The sequence below is a fragment of the Oryctolagus cuniculus genome, chromosome 1 (assembly GCF_051225735.1).
Source record: "Oryctolagus cuniculus isolate XC-2025 breed Fujian yellow rabbit chromosome 1, ASM5122573v1, whole genome shotgun sequence".
In the NCBI taxonomy this organism is placed as follows: domain Eukaryota; kingdom Metazoa; phylum Chordata; class Mammalia; order Lagomorpha; family Leporidae; genus Oryctolagus; species Oryctolagus cuniculus.
Window position 1 is genome coordinate 233,384,851 of NC_142867.1, and position 23,495 is coordinate 233,408,345.

The window sequence follows — 23,495 nt, forward strand, 5'->3', positions numbered from 1 at the left end:
GGCCTACAGGGGCTGTAGTGCGTGCATCCTGGGCTCCCAAGTTCACGGTCAGCGTAGGGCAGCTGCTCGGTGCAGCTTGTGCAGAAAGACGGGGCTGATGAGGCTCAGGGAGGGCGGCCAGGCTGGGCTGGTGCAGTTAGAGGCCGGCAGGGAGAGGTGCGGCTTCAGGGGGGAGGCGGCTGGCGAGCAAGGCCCTGGGGGAGCCGCAGGGTGACCCGCATGGGGTAGTGCGGGCCTGGTTCTCCTTGATCAGAAGCCTCGAGATGGGGGGAGGGGGCAGAGCTGGGGGTGTGGGAGGTGAGGGCTGGGCCGGAGCGAGTCCTGAGGGGAGAGATGGAAGTAGGGCCGTCTTCCAGAACAGAGCAGCCCGAGGCTGGGCAGGGGAAGGCAGTGATGGACAGGAAGGATCTCTGCCCCGCCCCCAGGAGCACAGGTAGGGGGTGGGGGTGTTCAGGGAACCCGGCCTGGGAGTCCCGTGGGCTTTGTGTTCAGGCCCTGTGGTCGTGCCTGGGGTGGTGGCACCCCACAAGTGAAAGCCCGTCCCGTCCCCGTGTCCCACAGAGAGCAGCACGGCCCACGGCGTCATCTCTCGGGGCGGCCGCCTGCACCTGAGTCGCCTGCAGCCGGCCCAGGCGGGCACCTACACGTGTGTGGCCCAGAACGCCCAGGGCGAGACCCGCAAGGACTTTGTGGTGGCCGTGCTGGGTAGGTGTGCGCCCCGCCCCGCGGCAGCCCCTGCCGCCCCCCTCTCCCAGCCTCACCGCAGCCCCTGCCGCAGAGGCCCCCCGGATCCGGAGCTCAGGCGCCGCACAGGAGCACAACGTCCTGCAGGGCCAGGAGGTGCGGCTGGACTGCGAGGCCGAGGGGCAGCCGCCGCCCGCTGTGGCCTGGCTGAAGGACGGCGGCCCGCTGGACAGAGGCGTGGGTCCCCACCTCCGGTAAGGTCCTGCCCGTCCCCCCGCCCAGGCGGCAGGGCCTCCTGAGCCTCACGCACCTGCCCCCGGCCCGTTCCAGGTTCTACCTGGATGGCAGCTCCCTGGTGCTGAAGGGCCTGCGTGCCTCAGATGCTGGCGCCTACACCTGCGTGGCCCACAACGCGGCCGGTGAAGACGCCAGGCTGCACACCGTCAGCGTGCTGGGTGAGGAGCTGACAGCCAGCCTGGGACCCGGGCGGGGTCTCTGCAGGGCCCCCGGAGGGTACTGGAGACCTGGGTTCCAGGCCCACAACGCCCATGCTGTGACCCAGGCCTTGGGTCTGACTACTCTAGGCCCCCAGCCTCATCCTCCCCTCGGCCCAGTGGAGAGTCCAGGGTGGGGTGGTGGCCTTGCCCCTCCCGTGGGGGCGGGGCTATCAGGGCCCCTACCCTGGTGGCTGCTGGTCTTGGCAACATCTCCCTGGGAGGAGCCCACCCTCCGCCCAGCCCCCAACCAGCCCTCTTCTCTCTGCCCACGGCTAGTTCCTCCCACCATCGAGCAGGCAGCGGACGGCGGGGAGAGCCTGGTGAGCAGGCTTGGGGAGCTGGTGACCATGGCCTGTCCCGTGCGGGGCTCCCCCCCCATCCACGTGAGCTGGCTCAAGGACGGCCTGCCCCTTCCGCTGTCCCAGCGCACCCGCCTGCACAGCTCTGGCCGCAGCCTCAGGTAGGGGAGGGCTCCGGGCCCCCAGCCTGCGAAGCCAAGGCCCCGGACAACTCTAGACAGCTGGGGCTCGAAAACATTCTAAATGGGTTTTAGAGTAAAAACTCTGTGATGGGCAGAGCGATGGGACCCCAGCCCCACAGAGAGGGGCCTCTGCCCTCAGGCACTCTCACAGTCTGGTGGGGGAGGCGCAGAACCAGGTGAAGAAACCTGATTGAACCTGACTCAGCCTGGCTGAAGGTGGGAAAAGTCAGGAGGGCTTCCTGGAAGAAGGTGCCTGAGCCGAGCCGTCTTCATGCATCCAGCCGCATGCGCTGAACAGTGCTTACTGGCCCGGGCCCGGGCCCAGCAGTGAGCCTGCAGCTCTGGGTCCTGGGGAGGGGAGGGGGTGGAGATAAACAGAAATGAAATGTCCCGGGGGTGGTGGGTCCTGGAGAAGGAGCAGGGAGGGGAGTAAGAGGGAGGGGGCAGAGGCGGCTGCCGGGGACAGGGGCTTAGCAGGGCCGGGGTGGTGGGGGAGTGGGCTCCGTGGGGAGGAGCGTGCAGGCAGAGGGAGGGGCAAGGCCAGAGGTCCCGAGGGAGGGCGGGGTCCTATGTGATTAAAGAGCAGAGTAGGGCCTGGGGGAGACCGGGGAGGGTCAGGTAATGGGGGCGGGACCTTGGGGGTCCTGGGAGAGACTTGTATTTTCCTTGGAGGAGATGGGAGACCCTGGAGGGCTTTCCCAGGGGCGCTTGCTGACTTGGAGTATTTCCCCGTGGGAACCGTTACTAAGTGTCCAGTCCAGTGGCACTAAGCGCACTCACGCCGTGGTGTGCCCAGCCAGTGGCACTAAGCGCACTCATGCCGTGGCGCAACCATCACCACCATCCCTCTCAGACTGACACTCTGCCCATCAGACCCCGCCTCCCTGCTCCCCCTCCCCCACCCCGGGCGACCACCCGTCTGCTGTGCTCTCCCGGCCTCACGGGAGTGGGACCCTCAGGTTCGCCCTTTGGCGCGTGCAGCTGGCTTCACCAAGCGTCGAGTCCTCACAGTCTGCCTGAGCCACGGCGTCAGACTCCTGCGTGCTCAGCGCTGGGCGCTGCGCCGCCGTGGGGCTGGACCGCATTTTATCTGTGCGCTCAGCTGTTGATGGACGTTTGGTAACTGCTGCAGACGTGGGCGTGCAGACACGTGCGCAGACTCCACTCGCAGTTCTCTGGGGCCGGGACTTGGGTTTCTCAAAAGATCCTTCTGGCCTCCGTGCGGACAGCAGGACGGTGAGGCGCTGTCGCGACACTCGGGGAAACTGATGTGGCCTGGAGCAGGGCCGCCATGAGGGGCGGCCGCATCCTAGAGGTTGATCGATGGATCTTAACATGCGGGCCGGTGTCGTGGCACAGTGAGTTGAGCTGTCGCTGGCAACGCCAGCATCCCATAGCAGAGTGCCCGTTCAGGTCCCAGCTGCTCCACGTATGATCCAGCTCCCTGCTGGTGCGCCTGGGAAGGCAGCAGAAGACGGCCCTGGTGCTTGAACCTATGTGGGAGACACAGATGGAGCCCTACATTCCTGGCTTCAACCTGGCCCAGCCCTGACTGCTATGGCCAGTTGGGGAGTAGACCAGTGGATGGAAGATCTCTCTCCTTTATCTTTCAAATAAACAAATATGTATAGGAAACAGAGCTCTCCTATCCACTGGTTCACTTCCCAAATGCCTGCAACAGCCAGGGCTGGGTCAGGCTAAAGCCAGGAGCCTAGAACTCCGTGCAGGTCTCCCACATGGATGGCAGGGGCTCGAGTCCCTGAGCCGTCACCTGCTGGGAGCTGGAGCGGGGAGAGGGGCCGGGACGTGAGCTCAGGCACTCCTGTGTGGGAGACAGCTATCTAACAGTAGCAGCACGCTGGATGGATTTGGAGGGGAGCTGATGGTGTTTGTAAAGAGGTGAGAGAGAAGGGGGTTACCCAGCCTGCCTGGAGGCAGAGGTGCCACTGTGGGCGGAGCCGGTGGGAGAGGAAGCCTGGAGTTCTGGTTGACCGCGCTGGGCTGTGTCACCCCAGCTCGCCGTCAGAGGGTCTCTGAAGAGAGGTGTGTAGGAACGCACACAGGGAGTGTAGCCAGGAGGCTGAGCAGGGGGGAAGGTTTAAAAGCGAACCGAGCAGCACGAGATCAGATATTTGGATGAAACAACCCCAGGCCTCTGGGTCAGTGATGAAGGGTGGTGCCCACTGAGGGGGGACAGATGCCCCACAGACTCTGCTGTGGCCCTGATGCAGTGTGTGTGACTGTCACTGTCGGGCAGTCTCGTGAGAGCCCTTCTCTCTCCTCCCCACCCCCGTCTCTGTCTCTGGGCGTTCAGGATCTCCCAGGTGCAGCTGGCAGATTCTGGCGTCTTCACCTGTGTGGCCTCGAGCCCTGCTGGTGTGGCCGACAGGAACTTCACCTTGCAGGTGCAAGGTACGGAGCAGGGGCTGGGCTGAGCGGGTCCTTCCGCCTTGCTGGGTGAGAACCAAGGCCTTTGCCCCCTTCCCACCTGGTGCCAAGGGCAGAACCAAGGGCTGGCCCTTGTGGTGCCGAGGCAGGGCAAATCCAAGCTCCGTCTTGGGTTCATTGGGTGGGTCACTGCTTTATCGCCAAGTGGTCATTGGGCACTCCCGTGCGCCTGGGATACAGCAGTGGGCAGGGTGGCTGCTCTCCCAGGGGAAGGAGAGGACTGTAGGAACATGGATGAGGGGGCATCTCGCCTTGGGGACCCTGGGGAGGCTTCCTGGAGGAGGTGAGGTCAAAGCCGAGTACTGGGGACGAGCAGGATTCTCTGGCCTGTGCAGAGGTCCCGGCGTGGGGTGAGACGGCTCCCGCCCGTCCTGTGTCTTCCACAGTGCCCCCCTTCCTGGAGCCTGCAGAGTTCCAGGAGGACATGGTGGTGGTCCGCGGCTCTACGGTGGTCCTCCCGTGCGAGGCCCGGGGCAGCCCCCTGCCGCTTGTGTCATGGGTGAAGGACGGGGAGCCCTGGTTGGCCCAGAGCCTGGAGCAGGGGCCGGGGCTGCAGCTGGAGGCCGTGGGAACTGAAGACTCGGGGACCTACTCCTGCGTGGCCGTGAGCGAAGCGGGCGAAGCCAGGCGGTATTTCCAGCTGACCGTGATGGGTGGGTCCCCAGTCCTGGGGGGTAGGGGATGATGGGAAGGCGGTGAGGGAGACGAGTCCACCCCGAGTCTCCTGGGAGTGGGGCTCAGAGACGGGCTTGGTCCTGGACAGAACCCCGCGCTGGCCTGGCCTGCAGGGGCGGGCGGCCGGATGCTTGATGTCCCCGGGGCTGGGCTCGTCTGCCTTGCCCACCAAACCTTGGTAGCAGACGGAAGAGCAAGAGTCACCCCAATCAGGGGGCGGAGCCCTAAGACGCGGCACGAAATCCTGCGCGTGTGGTGCTGCGTGGGAAACTATCTCCCCTCCCCATACCGTGTCCTCGCTGGTTTGAAAGCACAAGTAACTGTCCCTGGGAGATGATCCTGATGCCTCCAGGCCTCCCCACCCGTCGCGAGCCTCTGTTCGGGCTCTGAGTACCATCAGCATCTGGACTGGGGCTGGGCGGTGGGGAGAGGCTCCAGTATCCAGGTCCTGGCTGACACGGTGGTGTGGCTGGCAGATCCCCCCCACATCGAGGACTCGGGCCAGCCTGCAGAGCTACTGCTGACCCCCGGCACCCCCATGGAGCTCCTGTGTGATGCCCGGGGCTCCCCCCCACCCAACATCACCTGGCATAAGGACGGGCAGGCCCTAACCGGGCTGGAGAACGGCGGCCAAGCTCCACGGGCGCTCCAGGTGCAGGCTGTGCAGGTGCTGTGCCTGTCCGGGGGTGAGGGGGGCTGCACTTCCCCCAGGGTGATGGCCAGAGCTCCTCCTAGGGCGGGGCCTGAGGTTGTGGAGGTGCCCGGGCCGTGCCCTCAGGATCTCCCAGCCAGATCAGAGCCACCGCTGGTGCCAAAGCCAGATAACTCCCCATCTAGGCAGAAGGGGGCTGGTGCAGTCAGGGGGACTTCTGGGAAGAGGCGGGCCTCGCACCAGGGATGAGATGGAGGTGGAGAGATCCAGAGAGAGGGGCAGAGATTGGCTGAGGAGGGAGAAGGGCCGCCCCAGCAGCCTAGGAGCAAATCCTGAGTCCCTAACAGCGTGGGAAGGGGCCAGAGAGGGGGATGGGCAGGCTGGGGCCGGGGCAGCTGCTCACCCTGCTCGTCCCCAGGTACGTGACGCTGGGCTGTACACCTGCCTGGCCGAGAACCCAGCAGGTGAAGTTGAGAGGAGCTTCCGGGTCAGGGTTCAAGGTAGGGGGTTTAGGGTGGCAGGAGTGGGAGGCAGGATGGACCCCGAGGGGATGGGTCGGTCTCTCACGCTCTCTCATGCTCCTCAGGTCCCCCAAATGTTGTTGGGCCCCAGGGCCTCCGCTCTGTGGTCGGCCTGGCCCCAGGGCAGCTGGTCCTAGAGTGCTCGGTGGAGGCAGAGCCAGCGCCCGAGATCCAGTGGCACCGAGATGGCATCTTGCTGCAGGTGAGCACCAGGGCCCAGCCTTCTGCCCCTCACGGCAATGGCCCTCGCCACACTGTGTCCCGGGTCCCAGCGCTGCCCTGGGCGGCTCCATGGGTAACTGCCCCTCGCCATCCTATCCTCAGGCTGGGACAGGCACACCCCAGCATTCTCCCCAAGCCACCTTCGCGCTGCGCGGCCTGGCTGTGTGTCCTGGGGCCAGGAACTGAAGCTCTCTGCGCTCACCCGCCGGTGGCGCCAGTTTGCAGCCGTGGACTCACGGGTCACAGTCTTTGGACAGGAGCTCTCTTCCTCCAGGGGGTCAGGGCCCGCGGCCAGCCTGGAGTGGGGCAGAGACCATCGTCTGAGACCCTGGTCCCCCTTGCCTGGCCCAGCCAGGCACTGCTGAGGGTCTGTCTCTTGTGGGGACCCTGCAGGCGGACGCCCACACCCAGCTCCCCGAGCAGGGCAGGTTCCTCCAGCTGCAGGCCCTGAGCACCGCCGACAGCGGCAACTACAGCTGCACAGCCCGCAACGCGGCGGGCAGCACCAGTGTGGCCTTCCGTGTGGACATCCACAGTGAGTGTGGCCTGCCCCGCCCTGCCCACGCTCCTCGGAGTGACAGGTGCCCAACCCACTCCCTCTGTGCCCCTCCCCAGTGGCGCCCACCATCCAGCAGGGACCACCCAGCGTGAACACCTCGGTGAACCAGACGGTCCTGCTGCCCTGCCGGGTGGACGGTGCACCCTTGCCCCTCGTGACCTGGAGGAAGGACGGGGCCCCTCTGGATCCTGGGAACCCCAGGTGGGAGCTGGAATGGGAGTGCATCCGGGAGGGTCTTTGTGGGCTGTAAACAGAAACCGACTTGGGCAGGTGGAGCAGAAAAGTGAGTTTATCGCCAGGTCATGGGGCACCTCTCCAAAGCCAGGGACAGGGAGGCCACTGCTAAGTGATGGAGTGGCCAGGGGTTTCTCCTAGTGTCTCTGGTTGTGTGTGGCTTGTGTGTGCTCTTTCTCTCTCCCCACCCCCACCAATGAGCAGGCAGAAACACACCCTGACCCACCCAGGGACCCCTAGTTGTTGGCTCCTCGGCTCCAAGGCAGAGTGAGCTCCCTGTGAATCACACATCCCAGAGCGGAGAACGTCATTGGCTCAGTCTGAAGGAGGGATCTGTCCATCCTGGTCCAATCAACTGGGGCTGGGGGCGGGATTATACAGTCCAGCCAGGTACTTGGGGAGGAGCCATTCCCAGACACCACGGACATGGTGCTGCCTGTGGGCTCCTGGGGAGAGGCAGGGGCCAGAAGGAGACTGGGGAACCAGAAGCAGCCCCTCTCTAGACCTGTCTAATGCTGGGCTGAGGGCGGGGTGCCGCTCATGCTGTCACCCTGACCTTGACCTCACAGGTGCAGGACTCAGCCCCAAGTTGGTGTCTTCTTACTGAAGGGGTGGGGAACATCCGGCCCTGCCAAGGCACCTGGCTGCAGGAGAGGCTAGAAATTCAGTGAATGAATAGCAGGCTGATTCTTGAGTGGAGAATTTTGCAGGGCCCGCGAATGATGCTATGGATAGCCAGTGGCCCTTGGCAGGAAAAAAGGTCCCCACCCCTGTCTTACTGGGGAAGGGCCCCGCGGTCTCCATGGAGACCCCTCTGTCCACTCCAGATTGGAGCTGCTGCCCGGGGGTTCCCTGCGGATCCAGCCAGCCCTCGCCCAGGACGCCGGCCACTACGTGTGCGTGGCATCCAACTCCGCCGGCTCTGACCGGCAGAGCCGCCATCTCCGCGTCTTTGGTGAGTGCCGTGGGGAGGGCTGGCTCCTGCCTTGAGTGCCCAGTCCCTGCCAGGACCCGGTCCTGCTTAGCTTCCGGGTCGGGAACCAGGGCAGTGGTTCCCAAAGGTTTCTGACTGCAGCGCCCATTAGTACAAAGTGTTGATTCCTGTGCACAAATCACGCAGCCCTGGGACGATACCGTCCTGCTAAATGCATGTGAAGTGTGTGCCGAAGGGAAATGCAGGCAAACAAGTGACGCAGTCACCGGGATCTGTGGCCTTGCGGGAGGCCCCTCTGCTGGGCCCTGGCCTCAAGCAGGGGCTGATGGGTAGTTGAGCGCTGCAGGTCTCGCTCAGGGAAGCCAGGCCCAGCCTTGGCTGTTGGATGTTCTCCCCCCGGGGTCTCTCCTGACCCTGCCTTTGCCATCTCAGGATGGGTTGCGGGTGGTTTGAACACCCCCTCTCCCGGGCTCCACCTCGGGGCACAGCCTTAAGAGAGCCCACAGCCCTGCCCCCACCCGCACCTGTCTCCTGACAACTTGTCCTCTCCCCAGAGCCGCCAGCCATCAGCCCCAGCCCCTCCAACGTGACCCTGACAGCCCACGTCCCGGCCTCGCTGCCCTGCGAGGCTAGCGGCTCCCCCAAGCCCCTGGTGGCCTGGTGGAAGGATGGACAGAAGCTGGACTTCCGCCCACAGCCAGGCGCCTACCGGTAACACCTGCCCTTCCTGGGGCTTCCTGAGATGCACGGGGTGGGGGGGAGGGGTGCCCACCTCACACTCGGGGCCAGGCCAGGAACAAGGCGGGGACCAGAGCTTGTGTTGCAGCCTTGGGGGACTCCGGGGGTCTTTGCACTGAGACAGACGGGGACTCCCGGCAGGGGACGAGGGCGTTTGGGACACACAGCCCGACAGTTACACTCGTTATAGTCACCGTAAAAGAACAAACTGTGAGGTCTGAGTTCATTCTGGCTGAGCCTGGACATGCCGACTGCTCCCCCGGCTCTGTCTCCCCATTGCTCAAGGCAGCTCGTGTTAAATGATCGTGGGGCGCACTGAGGGACCTGACCCCCCCAGTGCCTCGCCCAGCATCTGCCTTGCAGGGTGCCGGGTCGCCATGGGTGCTCCATCCACCTGCTTTCTGGACAGGGGCTTGAGCGTGGCTGTTATTACAGAAGTTATCCCTGTGCGACTGCAGGCACACACAGGGCGGGAGATAAAGACACACCTAAACCCAACTGCTAGACCTTTGGTGGGAGAAACTTCTAGAAGAAATACTACAGTCAGGGCTGGGAGCCCGAATAGAGGGAGGGGCAATGGTTGTGAGACCACGCCCATCCAGACGCCTGGGCAGGAAGGCCCTGGCGGCCTCGTCTCAGCCCAGCCTGGCCAGTCCCTCAGCCACCCGTCTGCCTCTCCCAGGCTCCTGCCATCCAATGCCCTGCTCCTCATGGCCCCCGGGCCCCAGGACTCAGCCCAGTTTGAGTGTGTGGTGAGCAACGAGGTGGGTGAGGCCCGCAGGCTCTACCAGGTGACCGTCCTCGGTGAGTCGGGGTGCGAGGTGGACCAGGAAGCCTGGGTTGGGGCAGCCCCTGTCCCCTGTCTACTTGCAGGACTTGCCCTGGTTTCCTGCCAGTCTTCCTGCGCTTCCCACAATACCTCCTCCAGGAAGCCCTCTTGGATCCTGCCTCCTCCCCACCGCCCACCAACTCCAGCGCCAGCATAGTTGCTGGTGTATGGGACAGGCAGAAGGCCCCTCCCGATCCTGGATGTTCTAAACCCAGGTCGTACCTTGTCCTCATCTGGTTGAAATCGGCCCCTCTGGGGTGGGGTTTGGCCTAGTGGTTAGGACACTGGTTAGGACACTGGGTTCTAGTCCCGGCTCTGGCTCCTGTCTCCAGCATCCTGCTCATGCCATAACCACTTGTCAGAAAGAAGTGTTTGAACACCACAGGGGTGGGCACTCACCTTATCAGACACCTACACTCCACATCAGAGCACTGGGTTCGGTCCCCGGCTCCGGCTCCGGCTCCCGGCTCCAGCTTCTCGCTAATGCAGCCCCCAGGAGGCAGTGGAGATGGCTCCAGTGGTCGACGCCTGGATGGAGGGCCTGGCTCCCAGCTCTGGCCCCAGTCCAGCTACCAGAGGCAGTGAACAGGCAGCTGAGATCTCTGTCTGTCAGTCTGTCTGTCTCTGTCTCTCTGTGTGTGTCTGCCTCTCAAAGAAAAAAAAAGAAAAATTAACATTATGAAAACTGCATGGATTTCAAGGGGATTTTTGCCTCAAAATTAACTTACCTTGCAATTCCATCTCTCCGTGAACTTTTTTTTTTTTTTAAGATTTTATATATGTATTTGAGAGGTAGGTTAGTCAGTGAGAGGGAGAGACAGAAAGGTCTTCCATCCACTGGCTTATCCTCCAAATGGCTGCAATGGCTGGATCTGAGCCGATCTGAAGCCAGGAGCCAGGAGCTTCCTCCAGGTCTCCCACGAGGGTGCAGGGGCCCAAGGACTTGGGCCATCTTCTACTGCTTTCCCAGGCCACAGCAGAGAGCTGGATCGGAAGAGGAGCAGCCGGGACTAGAACTGGTGCCCACATGGGATGCTGGCACCACAGGTGGAAGATTAACCCACTGCGCCACAGCGCTGGCCCCCATGAACTTTATTTTTAAAGATAGATAGATAGATAGATAGATAGATAGATAGATAGATAGATTTTATTTATTTATTTTATTTATTTATTTATTGACATGCAGAGTGGACAGTGAGAGAGAAAGACAGAGAGAAAGGTCTTCCTTTGCCGTTAGTTCGCCCTCCAATGGCCGCCACGGCCGGTGCGCTGCGGCCGGCGCACCACGCTAATCCAATGGCAGGAGCCAGGTACTTCTCCTGGTCTCCCATGGGGTGCAGGGCCCAAGCACTTGGGCCATCCTCCACTGCACTCCCGGGCCACAGCAGAGAGCTGGCCTGGAAGAGGGGCAGCCGGGACAGAATCCGGCACCCCGACCGGGACTAGAACCCAGTGTGCCGGGGCCGCAAGGCGGAGGATTAGCCTAGTGAGCTGCGGCGCTGGCCAGATTGATAGATTTAAAAGGCAGAGTTAGAGAGGGAGAGGGAGAGGGAGAGGGAGAGGCAGAGAGATCCGTCCCCTGGTGATGGGCCAGGCCAAAGCCAGGAGCTTCATTCGGATCTCCCACGCGGGTGCAGGGGCCCAAGCCTTTGGGCGTCCTCTGCTGCTTTCCCAGATGCATTAGCAGGGAGCTGGATCGGAAGCGGAACAGCTGGGCCTCCCGCTGGAGCCCGTGTGGGATGCTGGCGCTGCAGGCAGAGGCTTAACCTTCTACACAGCACCGGCCCTTCTCCATGAACTGATTAAAGTCCTACCGTGTCCCTGAGCCCCCAGACACTTGCTGAATGAGCGAAGGAGACAGCCCAAGTCTGTTGTCCCTGCCCATCTCCCCACCCCCCCATGTCACCCTGCCCCCCAGCCTCTGCTTAGGGTCCCCAGCCAGTGTCCCTGTGCCCTCAGCAAGGCTTTGTCTCGGGTTTCAGTACCTCCCACCATCGCGGACGACCAGACGGACTTCACCGTGACCAGGATGGCGCCTGTGGTCCTCACGTGCCACAGCACAGGTGTGCCGGCCCCCGAAGTTTCCTGGAGCAAGGCGGGCGCCCAGCTCGGGGCGCGGGGGAGCGGCTACCGCGTCTTGCCTTCAGGTAAGTGAGGGCGGACCCCAGAGACACAGAGAATGGGCACAGAGCCCCTAGGTAGAGCCAGGTGGACAGCCCTGGCCTGGCTCTGCTGCCCTGGCTGGGTGGCCGGGGGCGCCCTCTTTCCCTCCCTGAGCCTCTGTGGCCTCCAGCTGAGCCCGCAGTGGTTCCCGGATGCTCGCTGGCAGCTCAGTGCTGTTTCAAGGCAAAACGAGGGGAATAGCTGTGAGTTGAGCGCTTTGCGGGGGCGGGGGGGGGATTTATCCCTGATTCGGCGACGCCGCGCTCCCCCTTTGGTGTGGAAGTCTCTCTTCCTCTGATGAAGTCAAGCTTGGTGTGATGGCAGCTTTCCAAACACCTTTGCTTGTCAAAGTAGAAAGGTAGCAACTTCGGGGGACTCTCCACGCTCAGCCGACTTGTCCTGAAGTGTGTGCACCACAGCCCAGAGCTAAGGGGTTCTTACTTAAGAGACAGAGGGGCCGGTGCCACGGCTCACTAGGCTAATCCTCCACCTGCGGTGCTGGTACTCCGAGTTCTAGTCCCAGTTGGGGCGCTGGTTCTGTCCTGGTTGCTCCTCTTCCAGTCCAGCTCTCTGCTGTGGCCCGGGAGGGCAGTGGAGGATGGCCCAAGTGCTTGGGCCCTGCACCCTCATGGGAGACCAGGAGGAAGCACCTGGCTCCTGGCTCCGGATTGGCACAGTGCACTGGACATAGTGGCCATTTGAGGGGTGAACCAACGGAAGGAAGACCTTTCTCTCTGTCTCTTTCTCTCTCTCTCTCTCTCTCTCTCACGTCTAACTCTGCCTGTCAAAAAGAGAGAGAGAGAGACAGAGAGGGCCCTGGTGCTGTGTCATAGCGGGTGAAGCTGCCACCTGCAACACCAGCTTCCCATATGGGTTCTAGTTTGTGTCTTGGTTGCTCCACTTCTGACCCAGCTCCCTGCTAATGACCTGGGAAAAGCAATGGAGGATGGCCCAAGGGTTTTAGCCCCTGACACCCATGTGGGAGACCCAGATGAAGCTCCTGGCTCGACCCCGGCTGTTGCAACCATCTGGGGAATGAATCAACAGATGGAAGATCTCTCTCTCTCTCTGTCTCTCCCTCTCTCTCTCTCTTTGACTTTCAAATAAATAAATCTGTTTTTTGAAAGATTTATTTTATTTATTTGAAAGGTGGAGTTACAGAGAGAGGGCGAGAGAGAGAGAGAGAGAGAGAGCTGCTATCCACTGGTTCACTGCCCAGTTGGCTGCAATGGCCAGGGCTGGGCCAGGCTGAAGCCAGGAGCCAGGAGCTTCTGGGCCTCCCACAGGGGCACTGCTTTCCCAGATGAATTAGCAGAGAGCTGGATCAGAAACGGAGCAACTGGGACTCGAAGTGGTGCCCAGTTGGGTGCCAGGGCTGTGGGCTGTGTCTTAACCTGCTGTGCCACAGTGCTGGCCCCAGTAAATAAATGTTTAAAAAAAAAAGAGAGAGATAAAAAAACAAAGAGAGACCTCCCATCTCCTGGCTCGCTCCCCAAATACCCACCCTGGCTGGGGGTGGGCTGAGCCAAAGCCAGGAGCCAGAAACCCCACCCAGATCCGTCCAGTGAGTGGCAGGGACCCAGTTCCGTGGGCCATCAGCATCTGCCTGGCAGGAAGCTGGAACCAGGAGCAGGGGCAGGTGTCACACCCAGGCAGCCCGATGTGGGACGCGCGCATCTTCACCGCTGGGCCAAACGCCCGCCCCCATGGTGTTCAGGCCCTTCGGGAGCCATGGGCCACTCCTTCTGACCTGTGGCTATGGCAAAGCCCCCACGCAGTCAGCCACGGTTCTGGTTCCGTCTGGGGCCGGGGCGGGGGCTGCAGGGAGTTGCAGAGTCCTGTGGGTCTTGCTCCCCGCCCCCCAGCCAGTGCCCAGAGGTGCAGGAGGATGATGCTGAAACCCCCCCACTCCCTGGCCGAGGCGCAGCCTGCAGTCTGGGGAGACAGACGGTGTTTATCGGGCAGCCGAGGCCGAGGGCGGGTGGGCAAGAGGCAGACAGAGGCGGCAGTAACCCCGGGAGGCCCCGTAGGATCAAGTCCTCTGGCATCACATGGCGAGAGCGGCAGGGTGTGGGCCCGTGAGCCAGGGGCTGCAGGCAGGGCAGTGGCAGATCCTGGAGCGTCTGAGCCCGTCGTGTCTGATTCTTGTACACGTGGGGAAACAGACACCAGGAGACTGGCTCTGCTCCGGCCCACACCAGGTTCCCCATCTGACCCCCTGTGCTGTGTACCGCGGGTAGGGAAGCAGGTGAGTGTCCAGGGCCAGAGCACCAGGCCAGGGGCGCGTCAGAGCCCAGCCACCTCCATCGCCGGGGCCCCCTCTCCCCCTCAGGTGCCCTGGACATTGGGCAGGCCCTTCCCATCCACTCTGGCCGCTACACCTGCACAGCCCGCAACTCTGCCGGCATAGCCCGCAAGCACGTGGTCCTCACTGTGCAAGGTAAGAGGCAGAGGCCTGGGGCAGGGGAGCTAGAGAGAGGGGTGGGCTGTGGGGGAGGCAAGGCCTTGGGTCCCGGATGCCCGGCTCTGCCTCTGATCTGACTCCCTGGTGGGATCTTAAGAGAAAAGGGCAGCGCCTTGCATCACTGCTGCTGCAGCTGAGGCTTCCAGAACCTTCTGTCTCTTTAGAGACTGCTGGGTGGAGGGGCTGGCGTTAATGGCACCCGAGGGACCTCTGCCACCCCACCCCCACCACCTCTCTGTGCCTTCGCAGCCTCCCCCGTGGTGAAGCCACTGCCCAGCGTGGTTCGGGCAGTCGAGGAAGAGGAAGTGCGGCTGTCCTGTGAGGCCCTGGGCATCCCCCGGCCCACGGTCACCTGGCAGAAGGAGGGGTTCAGCGTGCCCGCAGGTGAGACCCACAGCAGCCAGCCCTAATGACCCGGGAAAGCAGTGGAGGACGGCCCAAGGGTTTGAGCCTCCCCGGGTTCCCCTGCCTGCCCCAGGGGACCCCACGGCCTTGCTCCGCCCAGGCACGTCCCCGCCCCTGCTCGGTGTCCCCACAGCCTGAGTGGTCAGGGACACGTGGCTCAGCTGGTCTCAGGGCTGGGTTTCCGCTCGCTCCATCACTCGGCCGCCGGGACCAGTCTGTCATCTGCTGCTTGGCAGGCAGCATGGCTCACGCCGCTCTCCTCCCCTCCCCGGGGGTCCCCTGCCCCAGCTACCACCCCTCAATTTCTCTGCCACACCCAGCGGCCAGGACCCAGGTCCTCCCCAGCGGCCAGCTGCGGATTCTCCGTGCCAGCCCGGAGGACACCGGCAACTACTTTTGCATCGCGCAGAACAGCGTGGGGAGCGCCATGGGGAAGACGCGGCTGGTGGTACAAGGTGGGCCGAGGAGGGGCTGGGGGCCCTGCTGACCAGGGGGCTTTGAGGCTCCGGGAGCCCCTCCCCTCGCTACCCAGCTCTGGGTCCCGGCAGGACACACCCCTGCACCCCACCCCACCCCCACGCCAGCACTGATGGTTCTAGAAGGAATTACAGGGAATTGTCTTCTCCTCTTGACCTGGCCTCAGACAACTCCACCCCCCATGCTCTCGGCCTTCCCCCACTCCCTGCTGGACACCAGCGTGGCCATCATGTGGCTTTGCAGGAACACATACAGGATTAACCTATTAACCTCACCCTCCTCTTTGACCGTTCATCTCCCCGAAGACAAAGGGGACCTCACCAGCCACACCCTGGGGAGTCTGCCGGGAGTGGCCGACATGGCACTCCTGCCTTGGCCCCATGGCCTGCTCGGTGGGCATCTCGGGCTGTGCTGGCGGGCTGCTGGAGAGGGACTTCAGCTATGACCTCAGGGGGTCTCCTGGCCCCACGTCACCTTTGCCTAGCTGGCTCACCCACCCTGTGTGATGTGGAGCTGTCAGACAGGAGGCGTCTGCCCAGGGACAGTCTGCTGGGCCTCTGTGCTGAGCTCCTATCACCATGCGTGTGCACAGGTGCAATGGGTCACCCATCACAGCTTCGCCAAGTTCAGGGAGTCCTCGGTGACCATGGGCAAGGACCTTGGACCAGAGTTAGCAGGGGCAGCCGATAGGGTAGGGCTGAGGGGCCATGCCAAGGTCAAGGGCCCTAGGGCAGAGGCGGCCCACCCAACACCGGTCCAGTTTCCAAGTGGGCCTTTTCTGCCACAGTCCCGCCTGTGATCGAGCCCACCCTCCCCGACCTGTCCACCGCCGAAGGCTCCCACGCCCTGTTGCCCTGCACGGCCAGGGGCAGTCCCCAGCCTGACATCACCTGGGAAAAGGACGGCCAGCCTCTGTCTGGGAGCCAGGGGAAGTTCACCCTCCAACCTTCTGGGGAGCTGCTGGTCAAGAACTTGGAGGTGAGGCCCAGTCCACGGGTTCAAAGGGTAAAAAACCATAGCAGCTTGGGAACAGTGACTGCCTACTGAGCCCCAGTCCACTGAGCCCTGGTCCTGCACTCTGAGCTGAGCCCTGGTCCCTCTGTGCTGAGTTCCCGTCCTCTACTCCGCACTGAATCTGGTCCCACACTCTGAGCTGAGCCTGGATCCTGCATTCTGTGCTGAGCCCTGGTCCCCCGCTCTGAGCTAAGCCCTGATCCCCCACTTTGAGCTGAGCCCTGATCCCCCACTCTGAGCTGAACCCTAACCCTGCATTTTGTGCTGAGTCCTGGTCCCTCACTCTGAGCTGAGCCCAGGTCCCACATGCTGGGCTGAGCCCCAGTCCATACTCTGAGCTGAGCCCTGGTCCCCCACTCTGGGCTGAGCCTCAGTCTCTCACTCTGAGCTGAACCCTAACCCTGCATTCTGTGCTTAGTCCTGGTCCCCCATGCTATACTGAACCCTGGTCCCCCACTCTGTGCTGAGTCTGATCCCACACTCTGTGCTGAGCCCTGGGCAGCCTAGGAGCCTGGAACTTGAGGCACACAGGTGCTACCATCCCACACACAGCTGACAAAGCCGAGGCCCAAAGCGTCCCTGGTGGTCCTGGGATAACACTGGGGCCAAGAGACAGAACCGCTGTTTGAACCTGGGCCTCCACAGTCAGCTCTGGGGGCAGGAGCTCCGTTGGGAGCCGCTGGGACATGGTGATGACTTTGTGTCTCCAAAGCAAAAACACATGTTGACGTGAAGCATTCTCCATGCCTGGGGGAAGTGTTGAGCCAGGGGTGCAGGTGGGACCCCAACTTCCATCAGATTCTGTCATTGCAACATGGCAGCCCCTGCCCCACAAGGGAGCAGGTAGTGCTGTGTCGAGTGCCCAGCCCTGCAGTGCGCCCGGGAACCTCCCCCTCAGGGTCTCGGCCAGGCCCTGTCTGTGGAGACCTTCCTCACAGGAGAGTCAGGCGTGGGTCAGCTGGTGCAGGCCAGGACCTGAGCACAGGATGCTCCCATCATGCCCCTGGCTCTGGGCTCCTCCAGCTGCAGGAATGCGCTGGAGCCAAGGTGGAGCTGGCCCGGTTGCCGCTGTGTGACCTTGAACACGTCGCTTCACTTCCCCGGGCCAGGTGCTCCCGGGGATCAGCGGGAGTGGGTCCCCTGGAACATTCCAGCCCGTTACCAGGGTGGGGCCAGTTCTGAGCCCCTGCCTCCCTCTGCCCACAGGCCCAGGACGCTGGCACCTACACATGTACCGCAGAGAACGCCGTGGGCCTGGCTCGCCGCCGCGTGCACCTCACCATCCTGGCGCTGCCCACACTCACCACCATGCCCGGGGACCGCAGCCTGCGCCTCGGGGACCGGCTGTGGCTCCGCTGTGCGGCCCGGGGCAGCCCGACCCCCCGCATCGGCTGGACCCACAACGACCGGCCGGTCACAGGTCTGGGCCTGCAGTGGGTGGCCGGGACAGAGACCCAGGACCCCGGGGGTGCTGAGGAGGGCAGGAGGATGCACAGACCAACTCAGTGGACAGGAGGTGGAAGAGACCATCGGCCAGCCTTGGGCGGCGGGTCTGCCGACTTGGCCCTGGGCAGGGTGCGGGGCAGCCCAGCACGTGACCAGCCACACCTGTCAGAGCCCACCTGCAGGGCCAGAAGGAGGTGGGCTCCAGCCCAGAGCTGCAGCTCCCATGTGGCACCCTCTGCAAACCCTGCTCCCTGGGCCCCTCCTTACATTAGAGGATGCTTCTCGTGTTCCTAAACCCAGGGCTGGGTACTGGGAAACCCCCGTGCACACCTGCAGTCGGGCTTAGCGGGGACCACGGCTCCTGGTCGGGCCTGCGCGAGCCCAGCCTTCCTGCCACACGCAGACAACGAGGGGTCCCAAGGACGCAGGCAGGAGCCACGCCCACAGCTCGGTCGTTAACAGGCTCTGCCGCCCCAGGTGTCATGGTGGTGTTTCCACTCGGGTCGTGTGAGGCTCACAGCATGCCCCGTAAGGCAGTAAGGGCCAGCTCTTCATCCAGGGCCTACAGGGCCTGTGCCCCCCGGCCAGGGAGAAGGGCCACCCCCTACCATGTCCGGGTCTTTACTCAGCACATGCAAGGGTCCCTGACTCGGGTCCCGGGACCTCTTGCTCTCTGCTGCAGAGGGCGTGTCCGAGCAGGACGGGGGCAGCACGCTGCAGCGGGAAGCGGTCACTAGAGAGGACAGCGGGACCTACGTCTGCTGGGCTGAGAACAGCGTGGGCCGCGTGCAGACCGCCAGCTTTGTCCACGTGAAGGGTAAGCCGTGTGCCCCAGGCCTCGGGAAGAGCCCAGCTGTTGCTTTCTAAGAAACAGGCCCCTGACCTCCAAGCTGCTGGCCCCTCACCCTGGCGCGCGGCCATCCCCTGGAGGGCTTTACAGAGTGCTGAGGCCCAGGCCGCACCCGTGATTCAGTAAACAGCCTCTCCAGGGTGGGGCTGGGTGTCAGTACTTGTTACACTCCCCAGATGAGCCGGGTGCAGGTGGAGTTGGACTGGCATCTGCCACCGGACAGTGAAGCTCCCGGCCTGCCAGTCGTCCCCAGTGTTCTTGCTCCCCTGGGAGCGGCCCCATGGCCCTCAGTGACCTCATGACGTCACTTGCTCAACCTTAGCGGGGGTGGGGTTGGATAGAGGGAAGAGCAGCCCAGGACACCAAGTCATAGCTGCAGCTTTGGGGAGACTCAGCCTCAGGAAACCAGGAAGAATGGGGACCCGCACGGGACAGCCAGGAGTGGTTTGAGAGCCACACTGAGTGCAGCAGCTGCCCTGATGCTCATGTTTTCCAAAATGCCTCTGCAGCAAGTGTAATGCGTCTCTGAGAGCAAGGTTACGACACACGTAGCACTGCATTCCCTCCTGTGCCCGTCTCAGGCATCACTAATCAATCACTAGACTCAGTTTCAAATCCTCAGCACAGTTCCTGGTGACTCTGCCATCCTGTGAGATTTGACCCATGACGTGGAAGCTGTTTGTCTTAGCTGATGCATTGAGCACACACAGCCTTGCTGGGCTAGCAGGAGCCTGGTTGAACCCGAAGGGAACCTGACTATTCCCTTGCTGTCGCCCCACACAGAGGCTCCCACCCTGCATGGGGAGGCCTTCTCCTACCTGGTGGAACCTGTGGGAGGCAGCATCCGGCTGGACTGTGTGGTCCATGGGGACCCAGCGCCCAACATCCACTGGACCAAAGATGGCCTCCCGCTGCGGGGCAGCCGCCTCCGGCGCCGGCTGCAGAATGGCTCGCTGACCATCCACAGGACCGAGGCAAGGCGGGGCCTGGCGCCCTGGGGCGGGGCCAGGCACCAGCACAGCCCTGTGCTTCCTCTGACCCTCTGCAGGCTCCTGAGCACTCCCTGCCTGTTCCCCAGGGTCCCGGTGACCCCGCAGGGGCATTGAATTTTCCCGTTGTCAATCAAGCCCGCCCTCCAGCAGGGCTGATGGTTGTCCCAGCCTCCCGGGTTGATAGCGAGGACCAGGGACGTGATCCATACCAGGTCTTTGGGCGTGGTCTGTGGGTAACGCCCCCAGCATAGGATGAGTAAAGCCCCGTGGGGCCTCACTCTACAGGGGAAGACACTGAAGTTCAGAGCAGCCCGTGCCCAGTAAATGCAGCAGGCAGGAGCCCACCCAGGTCCCTGACACCTGTTCCCTGCTGTTCCCAGGGCCTCCGGCCTGGGCAGCCCCTGTCCCCCTCCACCCATGCCCTACGCTCCAGTGGTTGCTCCGAAGCCCTCAAGCCAGTCCTGGCTCCAGTTTGTCTGGGAGGCCTTGACCGCCGCAGATCAGGGCAGAGGTGGTGACCGCAGCGGTGGCGCCGGTACCGAGCGCTGACCACGTGCCAGGCACCGCGCTTCGCACTTGAAGAGCGCGTTTCGCCGACAGGCGGGGAAGCGAGGCTCGGGGCCGTGGTGGTGGCTGGCAGTGGCTCCAGCAGAGTCTGCCGTGGGGTGGAGCCTGCTCTCCTGTGGTTCCCACAGCCGAGTCTACGCTCTCAGCTTTGTGCTCCCGCCTGTCACTCCCTGGGCCGGCCCAGCCGCACCTCCCTGGGGTGCTGCCTGCCTCTCAGAAGGGATTCTGAGCCGGGCGGTTCCCGGCCGTCCCCTGCCCGTGGCCCCCGAGGCAGGGCAGGCTGCAGCTGCCCCCCTTCCAGGAGACTCCCACTGCGTGGGAAACGCTCTGAGAGCTCCTGCAGTCCAGAAACACGGTGGGAGGCCCAGTGTTTCCCAAACTTCGTGAACCATGGAACCCTTTCTGTCCAAGGAACCCCAAATAACTTGCCGTGGCGCAAGAATACTTCCCCGTGCACAATTTGGGGCAGGTGGATCAAAAGCCCGCCTTTCCCGGCCGGTGGCCCCACGCAGAGCAGCAACTCCAGGGCTGTGGTCTTTGCCCCGCCCGGTTCCAGACGAGAAAGGGGCTGGGGTCTCTCGGAGTCTCTGCAGGGCTGGCCGGGGCTCGGGGTCCCTGGCCGGCTGGTGTTCCTGCTCCTTGCTGGTCAGAGGGGTCTCGGCCCTGTGGCCCTCTCAGTGCCCATCTGTTCCCAGCTGCTTGCTCCCTGAGCACCTGCTCCACTCTCCCGTGCCACCTGCAGATGGACGACGCGGGGCAGTACCAGTGCGTGGCGGAGAACGAGGTGGGCACCGTGAAGAAAGTGGTGATCGTCCTGCTTCAGAGTGAGTGTCCCCCACCCCGTCCCTGGCCTCACCTCCTCCGTGGAGTGGGAGCCCGGGGGCAGCCGTGGCTGGGAACCAGTCTCCCAGGTGGAGGGGGAGGCCCGGGACCTAGCATCCAGGCCTGGGGCCAGCCTGGAAACCCAGACTCCTATGGAGCTCATCACAGTGGCTCCTGGCCCCTGCCAAGCCTCAGAGAGTTCAGAAAGCAGGCCTGAACCTCACAGGAACCCGTGGGGCCATCTGGGTGGGGACCACGTGGAGAGCATGTGTGCCGGAGAGCCCGCGTCACAGTGTCCGTCCACCTGCACCAGCACCCGGCTCAGAAAACACAGCAGGGGGCATTTGGCCTGGTGGTTAAGAGGCCACTCGGGATGCCACATTCCACGTCAGAGCGCCTGGGCCCAGCTTCTGGGGACACACGCCCTGGGAGGCAGCAGATGGGGGTCCCTGCCACCCATGTGGGACACCTGATTTGAGTTTTCAGCTCCTGGCTTGGGCCTGGCCCAGCCCTGGCTGTTGCAGGCATTCAGAGAATTAACCAGTAGTTGAGGCTTCTCTCTCTCTCTCTCTCTCTCTCTCTCTGTCTCTCTCGCTCTCTCTCTGTCTCGTCTCTCTCTCTTCCTCTGATTTTCCAATAAATAAAATTTAAGAAGTGCAACAGTAGTATCAGCTCCCAGGCCCTCCAGCAAGTCCTCCGCCCAGCCATTGCCCCCACCCCAGTAATCACTGTCCCCACTTTTGCCAGTTTTTATTTTTTACAAAAGCTTTATTAAGTTATAATTTACATTCCATAAAATTCACCCATTCATATAGCTTAATATTATTCAACCTTGAAAAGAAAGGGGTTTCTTTTTATAAAGTTTATTATTATTATTATTATTTGAAAGGCAGAGTTACAGAGGGAGAGGGAGAAAGAGAGAGAGGTCTTCATCCACTGGTTCACTCCCCCAGTGGCCGCAGTGGCCAGGGCTGGTTAGCTGAAGCCAGGAGTTCCATGCGGGTCTCTGCAATGTGGAGAAAGGAGGGAGGATGGGGGCAGGTCTTGGCGCCCAGGAGCAGCGTGGTGCTGAGTTCCCTGTGTTTCTTCTGCCGGGGCCCCGGGTGCTGGAGAAGCCGCGGCCCTGACCGAAGCCTCTGTGCTAAGGGGGTGGAGGGGACAGCATCTCTGGGAAGGAAGTGTCTAGACAGGAGCTGCCCCACGCCAGCCAAACGCCCTCCCCCGCCCCGTCAACAAAGGCCCCCCGAGGGAGCCAACACCTGTCCCTCACCTGCCCCGTGTGCTGAGGGAGAGGGACACAGGCCCCGCCCACCTCTGCCCCTTCTCCATAGTGTCTGTGGGGGCCACACAGGAGCCCTGTGAGGGGCGCCTCCCCAGCGGTAGTGAGGCCCCCTCCCTGCTCTGGGTGGCTCTGTGGGGGCCGAGCAGGGGACGGACCTGGTGCCCTGCCGTGGGAGGGGCCACCTCTTCTGCCCTGGCGGCATCCGAAGACGGGCGCTGAGCTGGAGGCTGAAGGAGACCCAGGGGCTCGAGCACTGCACGCCCAGGACAAGGATGACCAGAGCTCTGAACCGTGGGCCAAGGGTTCTCAGGTTGTGAGAGCAGGCCCAGCCTCTCCACTGTCCAGGCTCGCCCGGTCCACAGGGCCCCCAGCCAGGCCAGCCAGGGCTTCTCCACTCATTCGCTGCCAGTTTAGCTGCTTCTCCTGACCACGATTCTCCTCCCCTACTGCAGGTCAGCTCCACCCCCGGGGCCAGCCCTGCCCAAACAAAGCCCTGGTGATGGCCAGGTGCGGTGGGCTGGGGTGGACACAGTCCCGGCAACCATAGACTTTCTCTGCTCTCGTGCAAAACTCTAGAAGCTTCCTGTGGGTGAATGAGTCTCGGTTCGGATGGGCTGTGGTTGAATTTAGTCGTTGGGGACGGCAGCTTCGGCTGCCTGTGCACCCAGCCACGGCCGGCGCGCCTGCTCCGGCTGGTCTGCGGACTTGCCCAGAAAGCCGCCAGGTCACAGGCGCTCTTGCGGCAGGGTTCACATACAGCCAGCCCTGTCTGTGACGTCGTCCGCATTGTCCGTGTGGGATAGGTTTCCTTTGTCTTCACCGCTCTGTGGTTTCCCACTATTTGGGTGGGCGCCGTTTGGGCGCGTGCTCTGTGGAGGTTCATGTCCACATTCATGGCTCTGGGAGAACGCACACTCGCACGGCCATGAAGATCCTTCTGTTTTTAATGATTTCTGTTTGTTTGTTTCAAGAGTCGGAGTTACGGAGAGAAGGGGATATGGGGGTTGGGAGCGACAGGGAGAGAGCAGTCTTCTGTCCGCTGGGTCACCCCCAGATGGCCACCGTGGCTGTGGCAGGCTCCTAAATGGCTCCCTAGGGTACACCCACATCCCAACCCCCAGGCCCTGTGGAGAAAGGGTCTCGGGGGGTGGGATGAAGTTAAAGCTCTCGAGACGATCAGTGATGGTCTGAGCGTGCCCTGAGTCACAAGCCGGCTTACACAAGAGAGGCGGAGGGAGCTCCCACACGCCCATGCGTGTGCACAGCCACGGACACACGCACAGACACACACCCCGGAGGCAGAGGACAGAGCGCTGCCGCCCAAGCCCACCAGGGGCTGGCAGAGCAGGGCCTCTGAAGGGACCGGGACCCTCGCTCGGAGGCGCTGGTCTTCACAGGCGCGTGGCAAGCGCTGCTCTGTGGTGTCTGGTGGAGCAGCCCCCCACCCCACCCCAGCGGCCCCTGGCTCTCCCGCCCGCAGTGCGTGCAGCACCGGGCGTCCCACGTGAACCGTCCTGGGGGTCAGGAATCCTAAGTGGA

General features: G+C 63.0%; 1 protein-coding gene across 1 annotated transcript in view; it reads left to right on the forward strand.

Annotated features, from left to right (window-relative positions):
- Nucleotides 1–23,495, forward strand: part of HMCN2 (hemicentin 2) — a 141,489-nt gene that overhangs the window by 104,389 nt on the left and 13,605 nt on the right. Inside the window, 23 exon segments of the mRNA XM_089306779.1 lie at nucleotides 562–705; nucleotides 779–938; nucleotides 1,015–1,139; nucleotides 1,458–1,641; nucleotides 3,977–4,074; nucleotides 4,497–4,763; nucleotides 5,262–5,452; nucleotides 5,856–5,937; nucleotides 6,024–6,160; nucleotides 6,574–6,715; nucleotides 6,796–6,940; nucleotides 7,801–7,928; nucleotides 8,462–8,618; nucleotides 9,328–9,449; nucleotides 11,457–11,621; nucleotides 13,970–14,077; nucleotides 14,351–14,485; nucleotides 14,827–14,961; nucleotides 15,771–15,961; nucleotides 17,204–17,417; nucleotides 18,126–18,260; nucleotides 19,077–19,267; nucleotides 20,595–20,676. Coding sequence (XP_089162905.1) covers nucleotides 562–705; nucleotides 779–938; nucleotides 1,015–1,139; nucleotides 1,458–1,641; nucleotides 3,977–4,074; nucleotides 4,497–4,763; nucleotides 5,262–5,452; nucleotides 5,856–5,937; nucleotides 6,024–6,160; nucleotides 6,574–6,715; nucleotides 6,796–6,940; nucleotides 7,801–7,928; nucleotides 8,462–8,618; nucleotides 9,328–9,449; nucleotides 11,457–11,621; nucleotides 13,970–14,077; nucleotides 14,351–14,485; nucleotides 14,827–14,961; nucleotides 15,771–15,961; nucleotides 17,204–17,417; nucleotides 18,126–18,260; nucleotides 19,077–19,267; nucleotides 20,595–20,676 — 3,438 coding nt within the window.